This window comes from Somniosus microcephalus, chromosome 12 (genome assembly GCF_052327205.1).
Source record: "Somniosus microcephalus isolate GS21.2 chromosome 12, FLI_Smic_1.0, whole genome shotgun sequence".
Taxonomy (NCBI): Eukaryota; Metazoa; Chordata; class Chondrichthyes; order Squaliformes; family Somniosidae; genus Somniosus; species Somniosus microcephalus.
Window position 1 is genome coordinate 75406387 of NC_140998.1, and position 27483 is coordinate 75433869.

Below are 27483 nucleotides of genomic sequence, written 5' to 3' on the forward strand. Positions count from 1 at the left end.
CAAATAGGTGCAGGCATTACAGCCTAGCAAACCACCAGCACCAGGATGATAGTCATAGCTTCCTCAGAACAGCTGATCACACATCAGCTATTCCATCCCTGTGTGCAGCAAGGGCCCCAATTGACCATGTATACATCATAATAATTTCTTGTCTAATCTATGATGCTGTGAATTCACATCTTCAATCTACTGCGGGTTCTGTATCTGACAGTATTTTTCAGAATTTTGAGACCAGAAAATAATTATTATTGAACAATCATCACATTGAATGCTTAATGTTCTTCTGCTTTTGCTGTACCACACGGCAGTATTTTACCATATTTATATTTCGAATGTTTCCATTATTTGTTTTGCTGTGATTTGTGGTTTAAATAAATGAAAAGAACCTGCAGCAGATCATGTGTTCCTCTCCAAAAAATACATGAATTTATTACTCTGAGAAATAACCCAGTCCAACCCTGTGGAATCTACATGTATATGATTCAGATAATAAGCCGGTTCTCTCTCTATCCTTTTTGTTATTAATACCAGTGAATATGATATTTTATTCCCTGCTTGAACTATAACGTGTGCACACTGCAATCCCCTGGTGCTTTTCAGTACATTGTTTAATAACGAGCTGAGAAAGGCTCCATCCTCACAGCTCGTCATCCTCGCACAGAGAGAGAGAGACGCCCTTTCGAAAGGGATCCTCCTCCGAACGCGGCTCCACGGTGCACACGCCAACAAAATGGCACAGAAAAACACGGCGAGGAATCGGAAAGAAAGAAATAGCTGGGGTAAGTCAGACATCTGCCTGCGGTCGGCAAAACCTCTCCGTTAAAGCTCGAAGAAATATTGCACCTTCTTGAAGGCGGCCAAGCGAGGAGGCAGGGGACGGACTCAGGGCAGGAGCCAGGGTGCTGCCGCTTGTGGGGATCATTTAGTCCCAGTGCTGGCTGAACAGGGCGGGTAAAGGATGAGTTTGCTGCCGAATACAGCACCAATATTAACTCGTCGTTGCTCTTTTATGAATATTCAGATGATCGTTGCATTTGGTCTTGTGCATTATTTTTTTTTGCAGGAGCCGTGCAATGTTACGGAAGCCGGCCCTTGCAATAAGACGGCTGGCTCCGGGGGTTGTGGTTATTCAGACAGGCCCTCGACTGTTTGCTAAATAAATACAAAACAAGAAGGAAGAATGTGCACACTGTGCGCCACCCGGGCTGGATCTCAGAAGCACAAATGCCTGGGTGCGAAGGAATTTGACGGCGGTGCTGCTGTGAACGTCCTTATTTCTGCAGTGGTCCGCCCTAGGAAGGGGCGAAGTGGCTCGGCTTTTAAAGGGGTCAGTGAGAATGAGATTCTTCTCTCCTTACTCCCCCACCCGCGCCCCCCACCTCCATCCATACTCATGCTACTCAAGGGCAGATGCTGTTCACCGCACTCTCCATCTCTCGCATTACCTAACTGCACCATCTTGGGGAACAAACAAAATCGATGCCAAGCAAACACTTCCAGACATGTATACCACCGCCCATAATGACGTTTGTTTTTCTATGTCAGCACAGGTAATACCGTTGAAGTCATTTTATTTCACATTTTTTCCAATTTATAATTGGGCATGCTAAATTGTAATGATTGGGACTCAGGAGCATTCATTGCTGGTCTTGTGGGGCGGTAGCTACATTTTACTAGACAATGATACTAAATATTGCCTACTTCATATGGTGTCAAATCCACACACCTACAATCCCTAAAAAGGCACGTTTGCAATAGGCAATATAAAAATAGTTGACAAAATGATCTGGGATCTGCTATTACCATTACGCAGGTGTCCTTTTACGGGATCCGCTCAGGGCCCCTGACTGGATCCGGACCCCATACACGGGCCCAACGCTTCCTCCATTGGCCCAAAAAACCTAATAATTAGAGTATTCCCCCTTTTCTCGTACTCTATAATTTTTTCTCCAGGTCATGACTTTCCCTCTCATTATCTCGTCCTGTGTTACTCGCCTCCCCCTCACCTCGCCGCCACAGAACCCCCAATTTTATTTCTTCTCGTCTCTCTATTATTAGTGCTGCCTCTTTTATTAGAGCCTGCAGTAAGCTCGTGGATAGATTGAAGAGCAAGAAGCCTTCTTTGCAGGAAAGAAGGAAGGAAACAGAAGGCTGGTTTAAAAACTCAGTGTCTGTGGAGCTAGTGGAAGTATCATCTACAAACATGAAGGCAAGGAGGCTGTGGAGGAAACCGGCCAAGCTGAATCAGATAGCATAGCGTGTGGAAAGGAGGTATTGGTAAATGAGGTAACAAGTAACTTAGGAATTGTAAAGCATCAGTAATGGAACCAGTGGGTAGCACGTGCCAGGAGGAATGATGACATTGACTCAGGAAACACAAGCAGTGGCAAGATCATTGGCTAATTTGCAGATTCTCTGGAGATGTAAAAGGCATGAGAAGTAGAGCATTTTCTAAAAAGATAAATGTATTGGAAGCAGGGAAGTGCACAGAGGATGTGTGGGTAGGGGATGGAACACAGAAGCGCTCAATGATATTTTCATTAGCTGTTTAAAGGTGGTGATTTTTTGTTTTGTTTATGGAACGCAAAGACAGGAGCATCTATAAAGTTAGTATCTCCACTCACCTCACCCACACAGGCAAAAACAAGCATATGACCTCTTATTTTAGCATTCACCCATCAGATGGGGCATCATCTACTCTACACTCGTGAAACAACATGTTATTAAACAAGGCAAGGAGTGGACAGCTGACATAATTAAAGCAAAGGATGAGAATGAAATGAGGTATCTCTAGTAGGCAGCATTGAGTCATGATGACTCTATTCCATATCTCCTTGATCAAGGGTCCAGCCATTGCTTAGTGGACATTAGTGGGAGAATGGTTTCAGGGTTCACATGGAAGCTCCCTCCTGATCAGACTTCTAGCACTTCAATAGCCACTTTGGTTCTCTCAAGACCGGTAAATTCCTGGTGACAGATTCATTTTTATTAAGAATTGAATATGATTCTATGGTAAGAAATGGAATTAGTCTAAAGAATAGGTAGCGGGGAAACTGAAGTTAAAAGTGCCAGTAAATCAATGACGTCACCTTGGGTCAGTGGTAGCATTCTGTCTTCTAGGTCAGAAAAACAGAGTTCGATTCCCATACCAGAACATGATCACATAATCTGGGCTAACACTCCACTGCAGTACTGAGCGAAGGTTGCATTGTGGGAAGTGCTATCTTTCAGATGAGATGTGAAACTCAGGTCATGTCTAACTGTTCAGGTGGATGTTAAAGATCCCATGGCATTATTCGAAGAGCAGAAAGTTGCCTGGGTAACCAGGCCAAAATTCCTCCCTTCAATTAATACCAAAAAAAAAATCACAGATTACATTTTTGGGACTTTGTTGGTGCCGAATAGTTGTCATATTTGCCTGCATAACAATCACTCAACTTCAAAAGTAATTCAGTGTTTGAAGTACTTTGAGACATTTCAACAATGTGATAAGATGCTATAATAAATGCAGGTATTTCTCAAGACGGATCAACCAGAAAATCTTATAAATGTTCATTTTTAAGTGTATCTTACAGTTCAGGAATGATATGCAACGCTGTATTAAATATTTCTCTACTAAGCAGTGGGTTTGGAGCAGTAAAATGAAAAGTAATTGAATCAATGCTGTATTTATGACAGTTCAACACAGGGAGCTGGGAACAAAACAGAAAATGCAGGTCAGAACAAACAGAGAAGTTAACATTTTGGCTTAGAGAAAGGGCTTGTACCTGAAAGGTTAACTTCTCTATTTTCTTCACAGATGCTGACTGACTCACTGCATCTCCAACATTTTATACTTTTATTTCAGATTTCCAGTATTTTGCTCTTTATATGGGGAGTTAGTGTCAGTTTGGCTCAGTGATAACTGAAAGTTTAGAAGGTTGTGGGCTCAAGCCACTTGAGCACAGTACTGTATTGTAAGGTGCTGTTTCTTTGGATGAGACTGTAAACGAAGGCCTAAGTAGATTGTAGTGTCAAAATTGCATCAAATATATTTCTCTTTCAGAGACTTAATCATTGTTTTACATAGTTTAATATATACTTTACACTAATTTGCTTGTTTGTTACACAACACATTTTTCTTCAAAAGGCAGACATACACTTATGATTAAATGATCTGATACGACTTTCCAATCAGAAAGGGAATGTTTTGATTTTTAGCTCACAATTAAATTAGACTCTTGCCATGCTGAGATTTCTAATTAAATACTTTTCACTTGCTCAATACAATGAACTAGAGTCAAGATCTGAATACAGATGTGCATATATAACCTTAATAATTAATGCCATATTTTAGAACTGGTTGTACTATGATATGCTAAAACTATTTTGAACTACCCTGGTAATTCACACCTTTCATAATATTATGAATTATTTAAATCTTTCATATTTGTATAAGTCCCATTATTATGACATATATATATATATAAACTTGCACATAGTTTAGCTTCAGAAATCTGTGAAGATGAAGATACCGCTGCATTCGTGAAGCTCTATATTACGGTTCAAAAAAATTGTTTAAAATCAGAATTCAGTGAACAGCTGCAGATAAGTTATAAAAAAGCAAACTTATAGGTCAGTTGATCCCACTTCTCTATTGAGCCCAGGAAGGTTTCAATCTACCGTATCTTTAGGTTATATAATAAGTTATTACTGAAACATAATAAACTATTATATAGACAATCAATAACCCGGCACAACATTGTTCATCTTTGGGCTGTTAAGTAGCTTGCAACTGAAAGCCATGCTTTGTGCAAAAAAATGTTTGGACACCTGAGTTATAATTTTGAGCTGCAATAGTAATGTTGATGCTAACGTAAAAACATTAAAATATATATATAAATTTCTATACTGTGCCAAAAGTAAGGGGATGCATAATATGGACTGCTGTTATTCATGCTATCAGCAGGAGACAATGAGCAGAGGTTAAATATATTTTCGCAGAAAAAAAGAAAAAAATGGAGGGCAACTTACATAGAAATTGCAACTTGGAAACAGACAAGCCGATGCTTCATCTTTCCCGACTTCCACCATGCTGTAATAAAGCAGGATGAGTAGGTTAGCCTCCTCCAAAGGAGTGATGCTCCTGTGATTTGTTAGCCTTTCTCCATTTCAGCTCTGTCCACTTGAATTAAGTGCTATTTGTTGTACTAGCAGAAAAGTGTTCTTAAGAAGCAGTAAGTTGAAGGGAGACATGAACAGTGACACATATATGTACCCAATCTGCAGGCCAAAATGTATGTCAGGAGGTGACAATGCATCATTCCTCAACCTGCTAAATGGTACTGCTATCCTCAGGAATTCAGTGGATTAGTAGTTTGAACCCACTACCTTCCATTATGTGCACAAAACTAGAGAAAAAGGAAAAAAATGTTTTAACCTAGAAATAGGATCACACCTGAATAGGGGTGTGATCCGGGTGCTGCACACACTGCATGCGCCTAACGAGGTTGACGGTAGGATCAGGCTTGAGGGGCCGTATGCCCTACTCTTATTTCTTATCATGGCAGATTGATCCGCCTGCCTTAGTAGGACAGTACCGGCAAGCTGTCGGCGCCATTCGTGGCCCCAAAGGCAGCTCACTGGTCGCAGGGGTGGGGGGGGGGGGAAGCAAAATGAGCCAGCTCAGATGCCGGCCAAGGTCCTCAACAGTCTGTGGGGGGGAAGGCAATTGGGAGGGGGCGAGCAGCGGCCAGTATTGGCATTTGCAGTCCAATTTCATGAAGGGGCCTGAAACAGATGGGCTTTTTTTTTGTTCGTTCATGGGATGTGGGCATTGCTGGCAAAGCCAGCATTTATTGCCTATCCCTAATTGCCAGTGAGAAAGTGGTGGTGTGCCACCTTCTTGAACCGCTGCAGTCCGTGTGGTGAAGGAACTCCCACAGTGCTGTTAGGGAGGTAGCTCCAGGAGCTTGACCCAGCGACGATGAAGGAACAACAATATATTTCCAAGTCAGTATGCTGTGTGACTTGGAGGGAAACTTGGAGGCAGTAGTGTTCCCATGCGCTTGCTCCTGTTGTCCTTCTAGGTGATAGAAGTCGTGGGTTTGGGAAGTGCTGTTAGTCCCCTGATTTGCATATGCAATGGATCCAATGCCAGTTACAGGCATATGCCCTGGACACCTATGGAGAAACCCTAAGCAATATGGCCGGCAGTACACTTGCTGCACAGAATGAGCATGCATATGCTGTTCGCCATATTGGATCTTTAGGCACCTGTTTTACAGCTATTGTGCCAGAAAATTGCAAATGTACTGTCAATCTGAAGGTATTTCTGACCAAACACTACATTTTTTCAAAAAAAAGGTATAAAAGGACTCGTGTTTCTCAGAACTGTAATTACAGATCAACTAAATAAATTTTTTATATTGAAATCTTAAGTATGTGCAAAGATTTGTCCAAAATTATTATATTTCTATCTGCAATTTATGCTTCCACTAATGCAGAGAAATACCACTTTACTTATTAGATAAATTAAATGTTAAACTGACTGAGTAATTAAAAATAATAATATTCATATAAGATCATAGCATTTGGGATGAAAACTGCTGGTCCCATTATGAGGTATGTGAATGGCTTGTTGAAGTGTACACTTGACATAAATACTTTTCCAAACTTAATAGTAGGTAGTTTTTTAAAATTTGTTTATGGGATGTGGGTGCCGCTGGCAAGGCCAGCATTTATTGGCCATCCCTAATTGCCCTTAAGAAGGTGGTGGTGAGCCGCCGCCTTGAACCACTGCAGTCCGTGTGGTGAAGGTACTCCCACAGTGCTGTTAGGGAGGGAACTCCAGGATTTTGACCCAGCGATGGTGAAGGATCGACAATATACTTCTAAGTCAGGATGATGTGTGACTTGGCGGGAATTTGGAGGTGATGGTGTTCCCATGCGCCTGCAGCCGTTGTCCTTTTAGGTGGAAGAGGTCGCGGGTTTGGGAGGTGCTGCCGAAGAAGCCTTGGCGAGTTGCTGCAGTGCATCTTGTAGATGGTACACACTGCAGCCACGGTGGTGGAGAGAGTGAATGTTTAAGGTGGTGGATGGGGTGCCAATCAAGCAGCTGCTTTGTCCTGGATGGTGTCGAGCTTCTTGAGTGTTGTTGGAGCTGCACTCATCCAGGCAAGTGGAGAGTATTCCATCACACTCCTGACTTGTGCCTTGTAGATGGTGGAAAGGCTTTGGGGAGTCAGGAGGTGAGACACTTGCTGCAGAATACCCAGCCTCTGACCTGCTCTTGTTGCCACTGTATTTATGTGGCTGGTTCAGTTAAGTTTCTGGTCAATGGTGAACCCCAGGATGTTGATGGTGGGGGATTCGGCGATGTTAATGCCATTCAATGTCAAGGGGCAGTGGTTAGATTCTCGTTTGTTGGAGATAGTCATTGCCTGCCACTTCTTTGGCGTGAATGTTACCTGCCACTTATCAGCCCAGTTGGAGATACAGCACTCTCATATTTTACATATATTTAATAAATAAAGTGAACTATGTTATTTTATTAATGTTCTGAAAACTTTGATTATAGGAGGATTTTCAGAGGGAAGCTTTAGCTGGACATCCGAAGATGAAGCTGTGCAGCGGGCTAGACCAGTTCAGATTCTTGTCGTCAATGATGACCATACTTTCGAACTGGATGAAGTGGCTCTGAACAAAATCCTTCTCTCAGAAGAAGTTAGAGATCGGGAAGTGGTAGCCTTATCTGTTGCTGGTGCCTTCAGAAAAGGAAAATCATTCCTTATGGACTTCATGCTGAGATATATGTACAACCAGGTAAAGTAAGAATGATATATCTTCATGTTAACTGTTGTCATTTTTAACATGGGAGGCATTTCTTTAAAAGTTGATATTAAGAACCCCCCCACCGCCCCAGTAGTGCTCTAATATTAAAGTTGCACCATGGGATGGGAAGGTGCAGATTCTTTATATTAACAAATTCTTAACTCACCTGGGGAGCCAGATAAGGTTCCTGCTAAGGATTTGAGGTGCACCCCCAAATGTGGAAGAAAATTTTGGTATGTAAACACGAGGTCAGACAGTGGAATGATGGGCAGTGCAAGAAATCTCATCAAAAGAAAAAAATAAACTAAAAGATATCCGGAGAAAAAAAACTGGTATTTGTAATGCAGAAGAATAAAATTAAAAATGTAATGCACCGTAATTATTAAATGTTTATATACGAGACAAAGAACTTAAATATGGAAAAAAATGCAATCCATTTTTCCAGCAAACATTTACATCAGAAATTGCAAGGTTTGTAAAAATTCAGTGCTGAATTTTACTCTTCATCCTAGCTTTCAGTTTATGATCAGCAGGAACCAGAATTATAGCAGAAATCTATATGGAATGCATACAAATCACAATATAATTATCAGGAGTTGTAATTATTCTATACCACCGATTACAATTCAGAGTGTCAATTTACACTCATCATATATGTGAAAATGTAATCAATTCCAGTAGTGGCAAACATACATATAAATTTTTTAAGTAATTGTAATCTGTTTCCTTGTACATTCTCAGAATATTATTTTTCTAATATAACTAAGTAGAATTGACTTCCCTGAATTAAATACTACAAATTCCTGGGTCCAGTATATGCATAAATCATTGGACTATCATCCCCATTTATATGTAGTTTGGATAGATCTCTGTCGTAATTTTGTGCAAGTTTCTTTCCCTCCATGTGTTGATTCCTTTACATAGTAATGTTACAATTTATACATACAAAATTGTAGTCTCTTTGGGCTAGCAGGAGAGCTGTTCTGGTTCTAATTAGTTAAAAAATCCCAATTCTCCTTTACCTGACTGATCTGGTTTTACAGCCAGTGGCAGCCCTACAGTATCTTGCCCAAGTACCCATTCTTCATGTTCGAGTCTACACAATGAGTGTCAACAGACTATTCAGCTACAGAGAGCACCACAGACAAGGCTGACATCTGTACGTATGCACTTCCCTTTGCAGTCTCTGGATAGCACTTAGCAGGAGGAATGTTGCCTGATTTTTCCCCTATCCAGTTCAGGGGCACTGAGATCAATTATAGCACCCAAACCGTAACTCAACACAGACCAGGAATCAAGAATGGGACCTTCTCGCTCACTACTACATCATGCGGTGCACCTATCCACGAAGCCATTTAAGAATTTTTATATAACCGTTATCTCTTGATGATGGAATTATACAACATACACAGCTCCTTTAAGGCAAGTAGACTGTGGGAGGGAATGCAAAGCAAATTATGTAAGTGTAGAAAACAGAAGGACTAGAAGGGAAAAAGCAGGTTTATCTATTCTCAGTATTTCATTCTTTGAATACAGTTTATTCTCTACATACATTAGGATAGACTTGTCACCATTAGGATAGACTCATCATCATTGCAGATGCCCCTACTATAATCTTCCAAAGTTCTCTCAATTCGGGAACTGGTCCTTTAGATTGGAAAATTGCGCATGTCACTCCGCTATTTAAGAAATGTGAGAGAGGGAAACCAGGGAATTATAGACCAGTTAGCCTAACATCTGTGGTCAGGAAATTACTGGAGTCTATAATTAAGGATAGAGTGACTGAACCTTGAAAATTTTCTGCTGATCAGAGAGAGCCAGCATGGATTTGTAAAGGGTAGGTCATGCCTAACGAACCTGATTGAACTTTTTGAAGAGGTGACTAAAGTAGTGGTCAGGGGAATGTCTATGGATGTTATTTATATGGACTTCCAGAAGGCATTTGATAAAGTCCCTCATAAGAGACTGTTAGCTAAAGTTGAAGCTCATGGAATTGAAAGCAAATTATTGACCTGGTTAGGAAATTGGCTGAGCGGCAGGAGACAGAGTAGGGATAATGGGCAGGTACTCTAATTGGCAGGATGTGACTAGTGGTGTCCTGCAAGGATCTGTGTTGGGGCCTCAACTATGCACCGTATTTATTAATGACTTGATGTTGGGATAGAAAGCCACATATCCAAGTTTGTCGATGACGCAAAGCTAGGCGGCATTGTAAGCAGTGTAGATGAAAGCATAACATTGCAAAGAGATATTAATAGATTAAGTGAATGGGCAAAACTGTGGCAAATGGATTTCAATGTAAGCAAATGTGAGGTCATCCACTTTGGATCTAAAAAGGATAGAACAGGGTACTTTCTAAATGGTGAAAAGCTAAAAACAGTGGAGGTCCAAAGAGACTTGGGGGTCCAGATACATAGATCATTAAAATGTCATGGACAGGTATAGAAAATAATCAAAAAGGTGAATGGAATGCTGGGTTTTACATCTAGAGGACTAGAATACAAGGGGGTAGAAGTTATGCTGCAGCTATACAAAACCCTGATTAGACCACACCTGGGTTACTGCAAGCAGTTCTGGGCACCACACCTTAGGAAGGATATATTGACCTTGGAGGGAGTGCAGTGTAGATTTACAAGAATGATACTTGGACTCCAAGGGTTAAATTACAAGGAGAGATTACACAAACTAGGGTTGCATTCCCTGGAATTTGGAAGGTCAAGGGTTGATTTGATTGAAATTTTCAAGATATTAAGGGGAACGGATAGGGTAGATAGAGAGAAACTATTTCCTCTAGTTGGGGAATCTAGGACGAGGGGGCATAGTCTAAAGATTAGAACCAAGCCTTTCAGGAGGGTTAGGAAACATTTCTACATGCAAAGAGTGGTATAAGTTTGGAACTCTCTTCCGTAAATGGTAATTGATGCTAGGTCAGTTGTTAATTTTAAATCTGAGATTGATAGATTTTTGTTAACCGAAGGTATTAAGGGATATGGGGAAAAGGTAGGTATATGGAGTTAGGTCACAGGTCAGCCATGATCTCATTGAATGGTGGAACAGGCTCGAGGGGCTCAATGGCCTTCTCCTGTTCCTATGCTCATCATTTAGCTGTAGGAAGGAAATTACTGAGCAAGCAGAATTTAGGAGTGTTATACTGTGAAAACAGGCAAGAGTTGTGTGATCTTCCTCAAGCCCACAATAGACTGCGGTTGTTTCTGTAGGAGGCAGTCATAGCGTAGACTAGGATTACACAGGAAAGGAAACAATTTGTCAAAATTACATATTTTTCACACACTTCAAATTAGAAGTGGACATAACTTGAGTGGAATAAACTACTAATGCTTGGTGACATGAATATCTAAAGTTGCAGCATTAATGAACTGTCTGGATTTATACAAATTTTTAGTCGTATTGGTATACCAGATCTCTGAAAACATATGTACATTAATAAAGTCCATAGATAAGAAAGGGAAATAATAGTTTCTTCTCCCTTTAATATCCTAACTCTTCCACCAAAGCTCCAACTCTGTTTTGAGAACAACCTCCATGTTTTTGCCTTTATTACCCAGCCAGCAAATTACTCCAAACCCTTCAGTCTTCGAGTAAATAAGCTACTTTTTAATTAATTTCCACTTATGTCCTCTGATTCTTCTTTTCTGACTTGCAGTAAGGTAAAAATCTGAGTGTTATCCATACCATTTAATTGTTTCATGAATCTTGATGAGGTACTCCCATAACCAACCTCTTTCCAGACTATGAAGCTCAAGCTTCTTTAATCTTTCCTCAAAGCTCACCTACTACAATCAGGCTTATTGTCTTCTCCATACCCTTTCCAATTCTTGTTTTTTTTTGTAGTGGGATGACTAAAAGTGAATATGATATGGTTAAGTGTGGTCTGACCAATGCATTGCAAAGCTTCTGTAGACTTCCATTTTACTGTTCTGGTTGGATATCAGTGTATTCTATTAGCTTTTTTCACCAGAATTGATTCACTATATTGGCTAATGAAAGTTACTATTCTACAATTACTCCCAGGTCCCTTTCTACTCAATTCAGTGGCTCTGAATTCGCGGTCGGTGGCGTAAGGAGTACGCTGCTGACTTCTGAAGGAAATCCGCACTTACCTTGTGCAAACCCCCCTTCGAAAACTTGCTTTCAAACGCTCCAGGGTTGTGTGCAGCGTAGTGCCTCACTGAACCCACCGTTGTGCGTATACGAACCTGGGATCACGTGAGGCGGTGCTCCTTTCACTTCCTGACTCTTAGCCAATCAGGAAAGAGAGGAGATTGCTGATTTGCCCACAATTCATTTTAAAAGGCTATTAAACCATGCATGTCATTCAGTTACAGAAATGTATAGTTCATTGTACAAATGGAATAGGAATAAGTATTTACTTGGACTATTCCTGCCATAAATGCATAGAGAGCTTTTGCCGGGAGCAACTCGTTTCCCCAAGTGGGCACCCTTCAACCGCTGGTCGGGTAAGACGGCCCAGTCTGATCATATCGGACTTCCAAAAAGGGGGAATTTTGACTCTGTCTCCCAGCCATGGCTCACTTCATAAAACATAGTGGTGATATTAGTTCCACTCAATTTTCTCAAGCTATTTTCTACCCAATAATCAAGATTACCACTATTTCTTAAAGCAAAACACAATAATGGACAATCCCTTTCTTTCAATATGAATAACCTAATCTGCTGGAAACAAATTTGCTGTGTCTATCAGTACAAATCATCTAATGGACAGAAAGAGCTCCCACGATATATCCTTTATATGGAAGAAAATGGGAGATTAATTACAAATTGACCTATTAGCGTGACAGCAGCAATGTTTAGAACAGGATTACAATTTTCTCATCCCTCCTCCCCATACACTGTGAAACAGGTTTCCTACGTCTGTTTGCACCAGACGTAAAAATTTTCAGGGTAATTAATTTGCAGTAGGTGGGCAGTTAGCCCAACTTTTTGCCAGCGTGTTCATTTGTATGAGGAGGTGAAACATGCAGTTGGAACTTGACATCGCAGGTTTGGGATTTAGCAAACTTGCGGTCAATTTCAAAGGTGGTATGACGGCGTACTAGAGTACACCGTCATACCAACCGCGAATTCAGGGCCATTGTGTACTTATTACCCACATTTTCAATTTTTCTGTAGTGACATCATGGGATTACAGAATATTATAGCACAGAAGGAGTGCATTCTGTACATAACATGCCAGCTCACTGAAAGAACTTCTCATTCCCCTACCCTTTGCCCATAGCTTTTTGTTTAAATTTATTACATTTTTATCCACTTCCCTTTTAAAAACTATAATGGATTCTGCATCCACCACTGTTTCTATACCACAACAACCCTCTGTGTTTAAAAAAAAAAAAAAAAAAAAATTCTTCTAACTGTAGTGTATGTACCCGTCTATCTTTAAGGGAACTATTGAATGTAACCGTTCACCTTTAAGGGAACTACTTTAGGTGTGGCACTATTTGTTTGGCTTCTGTATACTGTAATACCGATAGTGACCACACCAGTATATAAGTGTTGTAGCAGGATTGCTGGGGCAGATTCGCCCGGACCTTCGAATAGTAAAGACCTGTTTGTTTGTTACTTCTGAAGTCTGTGTATTTATTAACGGCACAACCCACAGACTTTACAGTGGCGACGAGTCCGATCGTACCCTGCGGCAAGATTACCAAAAGGAACGAAGAGCGTCGAAGAGAGACAACCGCCCTCGTCGTGCTACCAAAAGAAAACACGAGGCTGCAACAACAGAAAGCAGGAAGACTAACAACAAAAGCTGTATCAGCAACAGGCACTGACTACCCTTCTGCCACGGTGCGGAGTGAGCCGACCAGCAAGAAACAAGGCGGCCGAAGAGACTGTGAGTAGGGGAAGGTGTAGAAGTATCCGGAGGATAAGGGCAGAGCACTCGACCTCGGTCGAGGGGGAGCTGTGCCGGCCAAAAGTCGGGTCCAACGGCGTCGGGTGACAGCCGGACCGCGATCGGTGGAAAAAAAAATCCAGACAGCGACCGCAGCCACGAAGCGCTGAGCCTGCGAGTAGGCGTGGGAAGAGAAACCCAGCCGCAGCCGGGGAGGGAAACACCGGTCTGCGAGAGGGCTGGGGAGGCGAACGGGAACCGTGCGGGTGAGAGCCGGGTGCGGAGAGAGAGACTGCGAGGAGCCAGTCCAGCGGCTGAGCTGTTCTCCACCAACGGGGTACTCAGAGCCGGCAAAACTGAACGTGCGGGAGTGGGTGAGAGACACAGCCGAAAACGGGGTGAGAGACTGCGCGAGAGCCAGTCCAGCGGCTGAGCTGTTCTCCACCAACGGGGTACCCAGGGCCGGTAGCACCGAACGTGCGGGTGAGAGAGCGACAGAGCCGGGTACGGAGAGAGAGACTGCGCGAGAGCCAGTCCAGCGGCTGAACTGTCCTCCGTTAACGGGGTGTACCCAGCGCCGGTAGAGCCGTGCGGGCGGGAGGAAAAGACATAGCCGAGTAAGGGGAGCTGTGCGGTAGCCAGCCAGCGGCTGAACCTGTCCGCTGTGGGGGAAGCGTACCCCTTCCACTGGGAAGAAACGCGGGAAGCCGCCATTAGGCGGAGAAGACGCCAGAAGCGGGAAACCGCCATTGAAGTGGGCGGGGCGAGAAAGGAAGAGCGGGGAACCGCCATTTTCGCGGGAAAACCGCCATCTTGATTGACATACCGCCATTGAAGTGGGCGGGGAGAGAAGGAAAGAGCGGGAAACCGCCATCTTAGAAACAAACAAATAAATAAGAATACTTAAAGAAATACTGGTGCTGCTCCCAAGGGAAGAAAGATGCCTAAGCGAGGGAATATTAACGACTTTAATTCTGAAATAGAAGACTGGGCCACGTACGTGGAATGCATAGAGATCTATTGCGAAGCCAACAAAATAGAGGAAGACGACAAGGCGATAACATTGCTAAACTCGATGGGGGCAAAAACATACGGGCTCTTGAAGCACCTAATAGCACCAAATAAACCAGCGGATCAGACCTTCGAAGAGATTGTGGCTGTGCTGAAGGACCACTTGAACCCCACACCGCTGATGCTGGCTGAACGATTCAAATTCTACGCAAGAACGCAGAAGAAAGACGAAAGCAATGCGGAATACTTGGTCGAACTGCGTAGGCTAGCGAAATACTGCCAGTTCGGAGGGAATCTGACAGAAGCGCTGCGGGACAAGTTCGTATGCGGATTGTCCAAAGAAGGGACGCAGAAGCGACTACTGGAAGAGAACGACCTCACACTGGACAGGGCTGTCCTTATAGCTGCATCGCACGAAGCCGCAGCGAAAGGAACGGCGGAAATGCAACTAAAGGCGGCGGCACTCGGGGTGGACCAAATTACTTCAAGCACAACAAAATGCTACCGTTGTGGGAAGACAACGCATGACCAGAATCAATGCTGGTTTAAGAACCAAGAGTGTAGGAAATGTGGCAAACTGGGTCACATCGCGAAGGTATGCCGGTCCGGGAAAAGACCAATAATCAAAGGAAGCCACCACCAGAAAAGTACAACAAGGTACACAAGGTGGCTGAGAAGAGTTCAGACGAACAGAATTCAGACTCAGACCCAAACAACCAGGAGCTGGGTAGTCTGAGAATCCACAATGTGGGTAAAGAAACGGATCTACAGGCCATCTGGGTCATACTAAAAATAGCTGGAGTCCAAGTAAGAATGGAGCTGGACACTGGATCAGCTCTATCAGTCATCAACCGAAGGGACTACCACCGGCTATTCTCTCACATACCTTTAAGAAATACCAAGTTCGTATTACAGACATACACGGGGCATAACGTATACCCCGTGGGGAAAATAAGAGTCAAGGTGAGAGATAGGGGTAAAGAACACCCAAGAATGAGCTTGTACGTATTACCTGAGGGAGGACCACCACTTCTAGGATGGGAGTGGATTAAGAAAATAGACATGGAATGGCATTACCTAAAAGCCATAATGAGGGAGGACTCGGTGCAAGCTATTAGCTCAGATTCTGAAATGGATGATGATAAGACCAAGTCGAAAATGGAAGACAAGGCTAAAAGGGACTTGCCGACGATGGGAAAGAAAACGAAGACAGGCAGAAGGACTTATGGTACCAAGAAGAATAAAGCTGCAGAGCAGAACTCCAGGTTGACAGAGAATTCTGAGCCTGTTCAAGCAAAGGATTCATCCATGACGGAAGAACACCGAGCTCGGACGCAAACTTATGTCAAAGTACGACAACAATTAGAACAGTTGAGTGACCGTCTCGTACAGGAGATGAAAAATATGGAAAAGTTCTGGGACACCGAATGGGGGAACCTGGAAAGACTACAGAGACAGCTAGCTCAAGCAGAGAGCGGCCATAGAGCCATCATGGTCAAATACCAATCACATTCCCCTGATGCTGTTCAGGAACTAGAATATTTACAGAATGAACCAAAGGAAGAGGAATCTTCAGGGAGCCAGGATTTTATTCCAGTTCTTCTCTACGACTCCTTACAAGCAGAGTGTGAGAAGTTGAAAGAACAGTATGAACCGGCCCAGGCTACAATTCTGGAGGGGGTTAACTCGGCAGCCTCCGAAAAGCTAGTTTCAGTAGAAGCATATGAACAACTACAGGTTGAACATGAGCAAGAAGTCCAAAGGCTGCAGGAAATTCTTGATGAGCTCAAGGCCAAGACAGACTCATCGATAGAAGCTCCATCCATAGATGAGCAATTAGAGGTGAAAATCATGGCAGAGCATGAAAGACAGGATGTCCAAGAACTTATAAAAACATTGAAGGACACCCAAGACAAATATGAGGCGGCAATGACCGAGGTTCAACAACTTGAAGAACAGATTCAACTGGGAATCCTTTCAGTGGAAGAACAGGACACTGTAAGAATGGTCCCTGAACATGAACTAGAGAGCATCAGGGCGCAACTTTTCCGAGCGCTGAAAGCCAAAGTTCAAGAGGAACGTAAGGTGGAAGTATTGGAGAAAGAGGTGGATGAAATGGAGAAGACTCTGATCCACCGTGTTCCCAGGGAAGAGTTAACGGTCGGCCAACTCCTTCATATGCTGAAGGACAAGACTCTGCAAGGGGAACAATCTGAACACGAGCTTCAATCTTCAGGGGGAACGAGTTCGGAGCTCTCAAAAGTCACGGAGATAGCTGAGGTGGCAACACAAATTTTACAAGGATGCCAAAAGTACGTTGAATCACGTCAAGGTGAACAGAAGAATGTGGAAACCGTTACTTCAGTAGAAGGGTTAAATAGCCTGATAAAGCAATTACCGATGGAAAGGAAGGTATTGAACTCACAAATGAGGTCCGTCGTGAAGGAATGGCAGATAACCCAGGAAGAGCGGGATGAATATGAATGCATGAAGAAGGCTTTTCAAGAAAGATGTTTAGGGAAGGAACCACCGTCAGCTAACGTCCAGACGGGTGAGGAGGAAGAAGAAGTCTCTCTCGCTGGCCTAACTCAGGACGAACCTGAATATTACCATGACCTGTTGAGTGACACTGAATATTACGAGGATGTGGTCTGCCCAGCTTGTGATGAAAACTCCCGAAGTGCTGAAATCCGGATGAAGCACTTAAGGTCTAAGGAACATAGAGAGTTGGTGGCGCTACAGCTGGCAGCCGAGAAAGGAGCTCCGAGAGTTTCAAAAAGGCAGAAAAGAAAAAGAAGAAGCAGAAGATAATAACTGTCTAAAATATTAGCACTTCTACCATTCCAGGCGGGACATTACGAAAGGAGCTAAATTAGTTGAAAAACTGGAAAATGTCAAGACAGCCAGTTGGTTGTAAAAGTCCGCACTGCTGGTTCAACAGGACGAAAGTTCAAGCTGTTACGTCAAGAAAAAGGCTATGGAGGAGTCACGCTAGCCAGGGGAACCGGCTACACCAAAGAAATGTTGTTCGGAACGAGTCAAGATCAGAGACTGAATCTATGAACTGTTTCCGCAGAGACTGAACCTGTGAACTGTTTCCACCGAGATTATATTTGTAAATTGTTTTATATGACATTGACTCCACCGAGATTATATCTGTAATTTGTTTTATAGGAAGTTGAAGATATGTATGTTTAACGGGGACTCTGTAAGTAATAAGCTAAAAGGGGAGGATTGTAGTGTATGTACCCGTCTATCTTTAAGGGAACTATTGAATGTAACCGTTCACCTTTAAGGGAACTACTTTAGGTGTGGCACTATTTGTTTGGCTTCTGTATACTGTAATACCGATAGTGACCACACCAGTATATAAGTGTTGTAGCAGGATTGCTGGGGCAGATTCGCCCGGACCTTCGAATAGTAAAGACCTGTTTGTTTGTTACTTCTGAAGTCTGTGTATTTATTAACGACACAACCCACAGACTTTACACTAACCTCTCCATTGTTTTGGTGATAATCTTAATTAATGCTCTCTGGTTATGAAGTCTCTGACCAGCGGAAATAGGTTCATACCAGTTTACCGTAACAAAACCACTCAATTGTGAACACCTCTATCCGATCCCTTCTTAATCTTTTTGTTCTAATGAAAAGTGCCCCAGTTTCTCTAGTATCTTAACATAACTAAAGCCTCCCATTCCTGGTATCATCTCCGTGAACCTCCTCTGTATCCTCTCCATGGGCTTGGCTTTTCATAAATTAAGATGGCCAAAACTGGACACAATGGGGCAGATTTTCCTGTTCAGCACCTGGGCATATCGGATCGCCTGGGCGTGACAAATGCAATTAAATTGAGTGGCGAGGACTGCACACCTGCAAGGGAACCTTTCTGATTTTCCATCCTTTACAGGTGTGTAACCCTCCCTGCCCAATCTTCCATTCTCTGTTCTGCTCAGGCAATTTACGCCTAGATGGTACAGACAAAAATCTATGTCACATTTTTTTCCTTGTCCTTAAATGTCACAATTGACAGATGATCTTAAATGTCATTATTTTGTGCCATTAGTTCCTAGGTTCCACTACTAGATTGCAGATGTCATCCTGATTACTTGTATGCCTAGATGCAAGCATAATCAAAAAGTAATCTTGTCCCACATTCACTAGTTCTGATTCTGTTGTCTCACTTTTATTAAGGAATTCCCAGTTTATATTGGGTTGATTGAGGTCACCTATTATTGTAACATTGGGGGTATTTTTCACCTTCACCACTTACATGGCAAATTAAATTGAGAGACTTCACTTTAGGGTCTTTCCTGCTAGACAGGTTCATATTATCATTTACAAATGAAGCCTCATTTTGGAACTGTCAGAGGTGATGCTTAACTAATTATCTTATGCTGTACTATGATTGGGCAGCATGAGTGGATATTGCGATTTTTTTTTTTTTCCCCCCACGACCTTTGTGAGAAAATCCAGTTGTCCTGTGAAAAGCCATCTAGCAGCTCATCTGATGACCAAACAGACAAGTGGGTCGTATGACTTGTATTCAAGAACTTCAACCCACAACCTATGGTTAAGCTTTCATGATTGGTTGACAACGCATTCAGTACAGTGTCAACTCACTATTTAAATTTGTATTTTTTTGTAGTTATTCAGCTTGAACTGTTCAGTTCCCCTTCCATTCATTGTTTTTGTGGAGTCTCCTGTAAAGGGTTGGGGGGAGGGGCGGGGATGGGGTCCTAATTTTGTCCATCACAGGTTGTGTTGCAAGTAGAATCTCTGTTGGGAATCAACCACTTTTACTTTTGTTTATTTTTCATTTTTTACTTTTAGGTCACAGCCCATTCAATGATTGGCTTAATATTCATTATACTGTTTCTTAAAATATCAGAAACACCTTAGGGAAATAACTCACAATTAACCTTGCATTTGTTAGCTACTATACTAAGAAAATCTGGCCTCTGGTTGTAAAGGGAGCCCAGGTAGATGTACTGCTATTCCCCACTCTACTTTGAACTAGAATTGTTCACTTTCCATGTGCTATATTAATTTGTAAATTGGAACTTACATTGCAACTCCAGGCTAAAAGGTAATTTTATTTTAATGTCGGGTACACTGATGACACTTACCTCTACAGCTTCTATGTTGTCAGAACACTTGCCTGAGATCCAGTCTTAGATGAGCCATAATTTGCTGCATCTAAACATTGGTAATAAATTCCGTACCCTTCCCACTTATTCTGTCTCCCTCCCTGACCATTGCTTCAGGGTGAACCAGACTGTTCGCAATCTCGGCACCCAATTCAGTGTGGAGATGAATATTTGACCTCGTATCCACTCCATTACAAAGATCGCTTACTTCCACCTCCAGAACATTGCCCACCCCTGCCTTACACTATGCCCTCATCTATGCCTTTGTCACCTCCAGACACAACTATTCCAATGATCTCCTGGCCAACCATCCACCCTCCACGAACTTCAGTTCATCTAAAACTATGCTGCCCATTTGTATCCTGCGGCAAACCCTGTTCACCCAGCACCCCTGTTGTCACTGACATACATGAGGCTCCCAGTCCCTCAACACCTCAATTTAAAATTCTCATCTGTGTGTTTAAATCCCTCCATGGGCTCATTACCTCCCAATCTCTAACCTCCTCCAGCCCAATAACACCCTCCCCCTCCCCAAATTCTACATTCCTCTGACTTTTCCCTCTTGTGCATTCCCCCCTCCCATTGGTGGTCATGCTGTCAGCCGCCTAGGGATCATGCTTTGGAATTCCCTCTCTAAGCCCCTCCACCTCCTTTAAGACCTTTATTAATATACATCTCTTTGATCAAGCTTTTTGTCAGCCTTACTAATATCTCCTTCTTTGGCTTGGCAACCATTTTTCTCTTACACCTCTGCAAAGTGCCTTGGAACAATTTTTCTGTATTAAAGGCGCTCTATAAATGGAAGTGGTTACTAACTTTTTTGTTACAATGTTCTTTTGAATATTTATCTACGATAGTGGCTCTCCCATATCCTCTTCAGGTATTCCTACAGTCCCACTTTCACCTTCCTGTGTAAAAACCAAAGCAAACTATTTGTTAAACACCTCTTCATTCTCAATTACAAGATGGCTCTCTTTATCTCTAAGTTTTTTTTATTATCCTTTTCTTTAAAAAGCTATTTCCCTTCATGTTGACCACCATTCCTTTTTCATGTTGCCTCTTGTAGTGTCCGTGTGTTGATAAAGACACTGAAGACAGGAGTTGGTTCATAGGTATTTACTAAGCAAAGTCTGGGGGGGGGTTCTAACAGATATACACAATATACAGGCTTATATAGCCCGAGTGGCAATTACCGGCATTACAGCACACCTGGGACTCTTAAAGGCACATACACTACAATTCCTCCCCTTTTTGCTAACCAGTACATCATATTTTAAGTAATTATTAATTACATGTTATAAGCAAAATAATATACATTGCTGTAGTTAATTAATTATAAGTCAGTCTCTCAGGAGGCTTCCTGACTCGGTCCGGATAACGCCTCGGGGGTGTAGTAGTTTCTGGTGGTGTAGTAGGTTCTTCTGGCAAGGCTGATTCGGCTTGAATGCCAGTGTCGGGTTCATCGGGTTCCAGTATCACCGGATCGGAGGTAGATATGGGTATCTCTACTTCATCGTTAGATGTATAGATTTGGTCAGCATGGCACCTTATTATGCTTTCTCCGATGTCCACGGTATACATCAGTGGTCCTAGTCGTGTGCAGATAGTTCCAGGCTGCCATTTCTCGGTACGGTAGTCCCGGGCCAAAACTTGTTGACCTATCTGGAAGGTTCTAGTTGGCCTTTCATTCATGCCTTGAAACTGCCGGTTCTCCACGTCCCTTCTGATGTTGGGCTTGACCAAATCCAGCCGGCATCTTAGGTTTCTATTGAAGAACATCATGGCGGGAGTTTGGTTGGTAACCATATGTGTTGCATTCCTGTATGCGAATAAGAAGTTATCCACCTTGTGCTGAAGTTTTATGTCTTCATTACCCATGGCCTTTATGGCCTTCTTGAAGGCCTGGACAAACCTTTCAGCCAATCCATTGGTGGCGGGATGGTATGGGGCGGACGTGTAGTGCTTAACCCCATTGTTTTTTAAGAACTTTCTGAATTCTTCGGACACAAATTGTGGTCCATTATCAGAACAGATCTGTTCCGGCAGCCCATTCCTGGCAAATATGGTCCTTAATACTGTGATGGTTTTTTCCGTGGTGGTGGAGGACATCTTTATTACCTCCGGCCACTTGGAGTGTGCATCAACCGCGATTAAGAACATTGAGTCCATAAATGGACCAGCAAAGTCGATGTGTACCCTTTGCCAGGGAGATGAGGGCCACTCCCATGGATGTAGAGGGGCTTGTGGAGGAGCGTTTTGGACCTTCTGGCATCCTAGGCAGCTCTTGGTCATTTCTTCGATGTCTCCACCGATACCTGGCCACCATACAAACGCCCTGGCTAGGTTCTTCATTTTCACTCCACCCAGATGCCCCTCGTGAAGCTCCTTTAGCACTTTATCCTGGAGTTTGGGTGGAATCACCACTCTGGATCCACACATCAAGGTTCCTCGGCACACTGACAGCTGTTCTCTTCTTTGCGAGAATGCTGGCAACAGTGGTTCGCCATGTGCTGGCCATCCCTTCACTGTTAAATCGTAGACCCGTGAAAGAGTCGGGTCATTTCTCGTTTCCCTTTCAATGGCAGAATTTGTTACTGGTAGACATTCCACTATGGTAGAGTGGAACATCTCCATTGGGTCTACTGTAGGTGCCTCTTCTACCGTTGGCAACGGTAGGCGCGATAAACCGTCAGCATTCCCATGCTGTTTTGATCCTTTGTATTCTATGTTGTATTGGTGTGCCCCTAGAAAAAGGGACCACCTCTGTAGCCTTTGCGCTGTCATAATGGGAACACCCTTTTTAGGGTTGAATATGGAGATGAGGGGTTGATGGTCAGTCAACAAGGTAAATTTTTGTCCGTGTAGGTAATGGTTGAATTTCTTTACTCCCCATACCAGGCTGAGTGCTTCCCTGTCGATTTGGGCATAGTTACGCTCAGCTGAGTTCAATGAGCGTGACGCAAAAGCTATCGGCCGTTCCGAGCCATCAGGGAATTTATGCGATAATACTGCTCCTATGCAGTAAGGGGATGCATCGCACGCCAGTCTGATTGGCAGTGATGGGTTGTAATGAGCCAAAACTTCTTTGGATGTGATTAAGTCTTTGCATTTATGGAAGGCACGTTTGCAGTCTTCGTTCCATTTCCAAATTACTCCTGTTTGTAGCAGTTCATTAAGAGGGTGGAGAAGAGTTGATAAGTTCGGTAAAAATTTATGATAGTAATTTATTAATCCCAGGAACGACCTTAATTGTGAAACATTTTCAGGTGCTGGGGCTTTTATGACCGCTTCAATTTTTTCAGGTGACTTATGCAACCCTTCCTTATTTATTATGTGGCCACAATATGATATTTGATTTCGGAAAAATTCGCACTTGGGGCGATTTGCTTGTAGGCCCCGTTCTCTCAGCCTAGTGAGCACCTGCTCTAAATTGGCAAGGTGCTCGTTGTCGTTTTCTCCTGTTACAAGGATGTCGTCTAGGTAGCATTGAGTCCCGGAATCCCTTGGAGGACTTGCTCCATAGCTCTTTGCCAGATAGCTGGAGCGGATGCTACTCCGAAAACCAGTCGATTGTACTAGTACAGACCTTTGTGTGTATTTATCGTGAGATATTTTTTAGAGGCCTCTTCAACCTCCATCTGTAGATATGCCTGTGCCAAGTCAATTTTGGTGAAACGTTTCCCTCCGGATAGTGAGGCAAAAATATCTTCTATCCTCGGAAGAGGATACTGTACCGTGTGAAGGACCGGGTTTACAGTCACCTTGAAGTCTCCACAGATGCAAATTTTTCTCTGTTCTTCAGATTTATCATTCTTCAATGCTTTCTTCATGACTGGGACGATGGGTGTTGCCCACTCGCTCCAATCTATTTTAGATAATACGCCTGCCTTTTCCAAATTCTCCAGCTCTGCCTCGACTGCTGGACGAATTGTGTATGGCACCGGTCTTGCCTTAAAAAACTTGGGAATTGCTGCATCTTCCACTTTTATTGAGGCGGTGATGCCTTTCAAGATTCCTAGTTTCTCTTGAAACACTTCCTTGGTGTTGGCCAAGATGTCTTTTAATCGTTCAGGTATGACGTCATCTCATTTTTTTCCTTACTGGTCACCGTCAGTGCCTGAATGGAGTGCCAGTCTAAACATATTTTTCTGATCCATTCACGTCCCAACAGCGGCGGACCACCATCTTGTAGAACGTATAAATACAACTTCGGTATTTCCTTGCCGTTGTATACAACAGGCACCCTTATTTTTCCTTTGGGGTGTACTTTCTGCCCCATATATGTTTTCAAGATAATGGATGTGTCTTTTAAAGGTATATGCGGAAATAGCCGCTCGTAATCCCGTCGATTTATGACGGTCAGAGCTGATCCTGTATCCAGCTCCATTTTAACTGGGGACCCTGCTATTGTGAGGGTAACCCAAATGGTCTGGTAATCTTCTTTGGCAATTACATTATGTAATTTGAGAGAGCTTAGTCTCTTGTTTCCGGAGTCGCTATCGCTCTTCTGGTCTTTGGAGCTACTGTCCGTCATCATTTGTACCTTTCTGTGCTTTTCCTTATTGATTCTTTTAGTGGATTTTTTGTTTCCAGATCGGCACACACGTGGAATGTGTCCCATCTTTCCGCATTGCCTGCATGCTTTGTCCTTGAACCAGCAGTCCCTCTGGTCATGGGTGGATCTGCCGCAGCGATAACATCTCTCGAAACCCCGTGTCATTTCATGGGTGCCGAAGTTCTGTGGCCTTTGCTGTATCTCTGCAGCTCCTATTGCACTGAAAGCCTTGTCCAGTGTTAAATCTTTCTCAGAAAATAGCCTTTTTTGTGTTTCTACACTTAGGGGATCGCAGACGAATTTATCTCGCAGAGAATCTGCCAGTCCTGCCTCGAATTGGCAGTGTAGGGTATCAACAATCTCCTTAAAATTCTTGTCCATCGGCTCAGCTGAAGTGATTAAGTTTCGTAACAGCTTGTATGTCTTTGCGCCCATTAGATCCAGAAGTACTGAAGCTTTTTTTTCATCTTCTATTCCATTTGCGGTGCAATATATCTCCACTCTTTCCACATATGTGGTCCAATCCTCTATCTCGTTATCAAAAGCATCAATATTGCCAGAATTAGGCACCTTAGAAAAGATATGGCGCTTCCCGCGCTTTTCTTTCTTTTCTGTAGAAAAGATATGGTGCTTCCCGCGCTTTCCCGCCGCTGCTGCCGATGACCACACTGTTTCCCGCGGTTTCCGTTCTTTTAAAAAAAAATTATTTACAGTTGGAGACTCGTTCCCGCCAGACTCCCTCTGTAGGTCTGAACGCTGACCTGCTTGCAGCCGCGCCGGCCGTCTCCCGAGTGCTCCCTCCCAGTCCGTCATTGCTTGCCTCCGGTTTCGCTGCCTGTCTCGGCTGTAGAGCCAGCCGCTGGAGCCCCAGCCTGACGCCCAGGAAGGATTAGCGCAGTACCTGCCACCAGCTTGGCCAGCTGGTGAAACCACAGCTTCTCTGACTTCCTTGAGTCTTCTGGACGCCCGAGGAATCGATGTCCTTGAGGTGCTGCCGAATTGCAGCTAAGTCCGTTTCCACTTCGTCGCCACTGTAGTGTCCGTGTGTTGATAAAGACACTGAAGACAGGAGTTGGTTCATAGGTATTTACTAAGCAAAGTCTGGGGGGGGGGGGCTCTAACGGATATACACAATATACAGGCTTATATAGCCCGAGTGGCAATTACCGGCATTACAGCACACCTGGGGCTCTTAAAGGCACATACACTACACCTCTTGGTTTTCCAGTTTTCTTTATGCTTTCCTTCTATATTTTTACTATTTCTTACAGTTGTATAATCCTCCCTCTATTTATCACATGCTTTTTTAAAATTTCACCTTTACTCTAATCTCTTCATTTATCCGTGGAACTCCAGCCTTTGATGCATCCCCTTTACTCCAGTTAAAATGTATTTAGCCTGAACCTTATCCACCTTGTATTTAAATATCATTGGCTGCAGTTTAATCTGCCATATTTAAAAAAAAGAACTTGCTTTTTTTTTAAGCACTGAATCTAGGCTAGGTCCCCTTTCGTTGCAGTGTAATTAGCTAATCTCCACTCCAAAACCTTTGTTCTTGATTCTTTATCTATTTTCTATCTAATTAGGTTATGGTCACTATTTCCCAAGTGTTCTCCTACCTTTAGGTCATTAACCTGTCCTTTCTTACCCTGAATCAGCTCCAGCACTCATTCTCCCTTTTTTGGATATGCAAATTATGAATTAATCAAACCATCTTGGATGCATTTTGGGAACTCTGGAAAATTGGTGGTGTGGGGGGCGGGGGGGGTGGGGGGGAGCGGAATGCAGGGGTAGGCAAACGAAAATTTGAAAAACAAGTCCTCCCCATTGACTTGATTTTTCAGCGGGTCTCAAAATGGGTGGCTAGTGCTCCCACCTGGGACAGACAACTATATTTCAATATTTAAATTAAGGTAAGGACTTAGAAGCAGAGGAGGTTGCAGGCCTATGTGAGAGAGTAAGGCAATGGTATGAGTTTTGGAATGCTCAAGCAAAGAGCCACCACAGGCACAAAGGCTTGAATGAATGACTTCTGTGCTGTAAACTGCTATGGATCTATGGAGGCAACAACAACTTGTATTTGTATAGTGCCTTTAACATAGTAAAACGTCCCAAGGTACTTCACAGGAGTGTTATAAAACAAAATTTGACGCCGAGCCACATAAGGTGAAATTAGGGCAGATGACCAAAAGCTTGGTCAAAGAGGTAGGTTTTAAGAAGCGTCTTAAAAGGAGGAAAGAGAGGCGGAGAGGTTTAGGGAGGGAATTCCAGACCTTAGGACCTAGGCAGCTGAAGGCAAACATTCTAGACTCCAATTTGCACCCATGGACATAGCAATCCACCCCCCGGATCACTAGCAACTGACTACTCCGTGTTCATTGATCCTCCAGGTAGCACCATGCTGCACGGTACAGAAGAGCAAAGGGATCTGGGAATACAAATACATAAATCACTAAAAGTAGGCGACGCAGGTTAATAAGGCCATAAAAAAAGCAAACCGAGCACTAGGGTTTATTTCTAGAGAGATAGAATTGAAAAGTAGAGAAGTTATGCTAAACTTGTATCGAACCTTAATTAGAACACACTTTGAGTACTGTACACAGTTCTGGTTGCCATATTATAAAAAGGATATAGAGGCACTGGAGAGGGTGCAGAGAAGATTTACAAGGATGATACCAGAAATGTGAGGTTTTACCCATCAGGAAAGGATGAACAGGCTGGGTCTCTTTTGAAAAGAGAAAGCTGAGGGGTGACTTATTAGAGGTCTCTAAAATTATGAAAGGTTTTGATAGAGTAGATACAGAGAGAATGTTTCCACTTGTGCGGAAGAGCAAAACTAGAAGCTATCAATACAAGATAGTCACAAGAAATCGAATAGGGAATTCAGAAGAAACGTCTTTATCCAGAGACTGGTGAGAATGTGGAACTCGCTTCCACAGGGAGTGGTTGAGGCGAATAGTATGGATGGATTTAAGGGGAGTCTAGACAAGCATATGAGGGAGAAAGGAACAGAGGGTTACGCTGATAAGAGTTAGATGAGGAAGGATGGGAGGAGGCTTGCGTGGAGCATAAACACCTGCATGGAC

At 43.1% G+C, this 27483-nt stretch overlaps 1 protein-coding gene across 3 annotated transcripts in view; it reads left to right on the forward strand.

The window, feature by feature from the left end:
- The first annotated feature begins 649 nt into the window (after positions 1–649).
- atl1 (atlastin GTPase 1) overlaps positions 650–27483 on the forward strand; it is an 81811-nt gene continuing 54977 nt past the window's right edge. The window contains exons 1-2 of one of the 3 annotated variants that reach the window (XM_086003155.1): positions 650–779; positions 7559–7803. In XM_086003155.1, coding sequence (XP_085859281.1) covers positions 731–779; positions 7559–7803 — 294 coding nt within the window. In that variant the 5' untranslated portion in view covers positions 650–730. The remainder of the gene's footprint in view (positions 780–7558; positions 7804–27483) is intronic. The other 2 variants (XM_086003153.1, XM_086003154.1) reach the window with 2 other exon arrangements.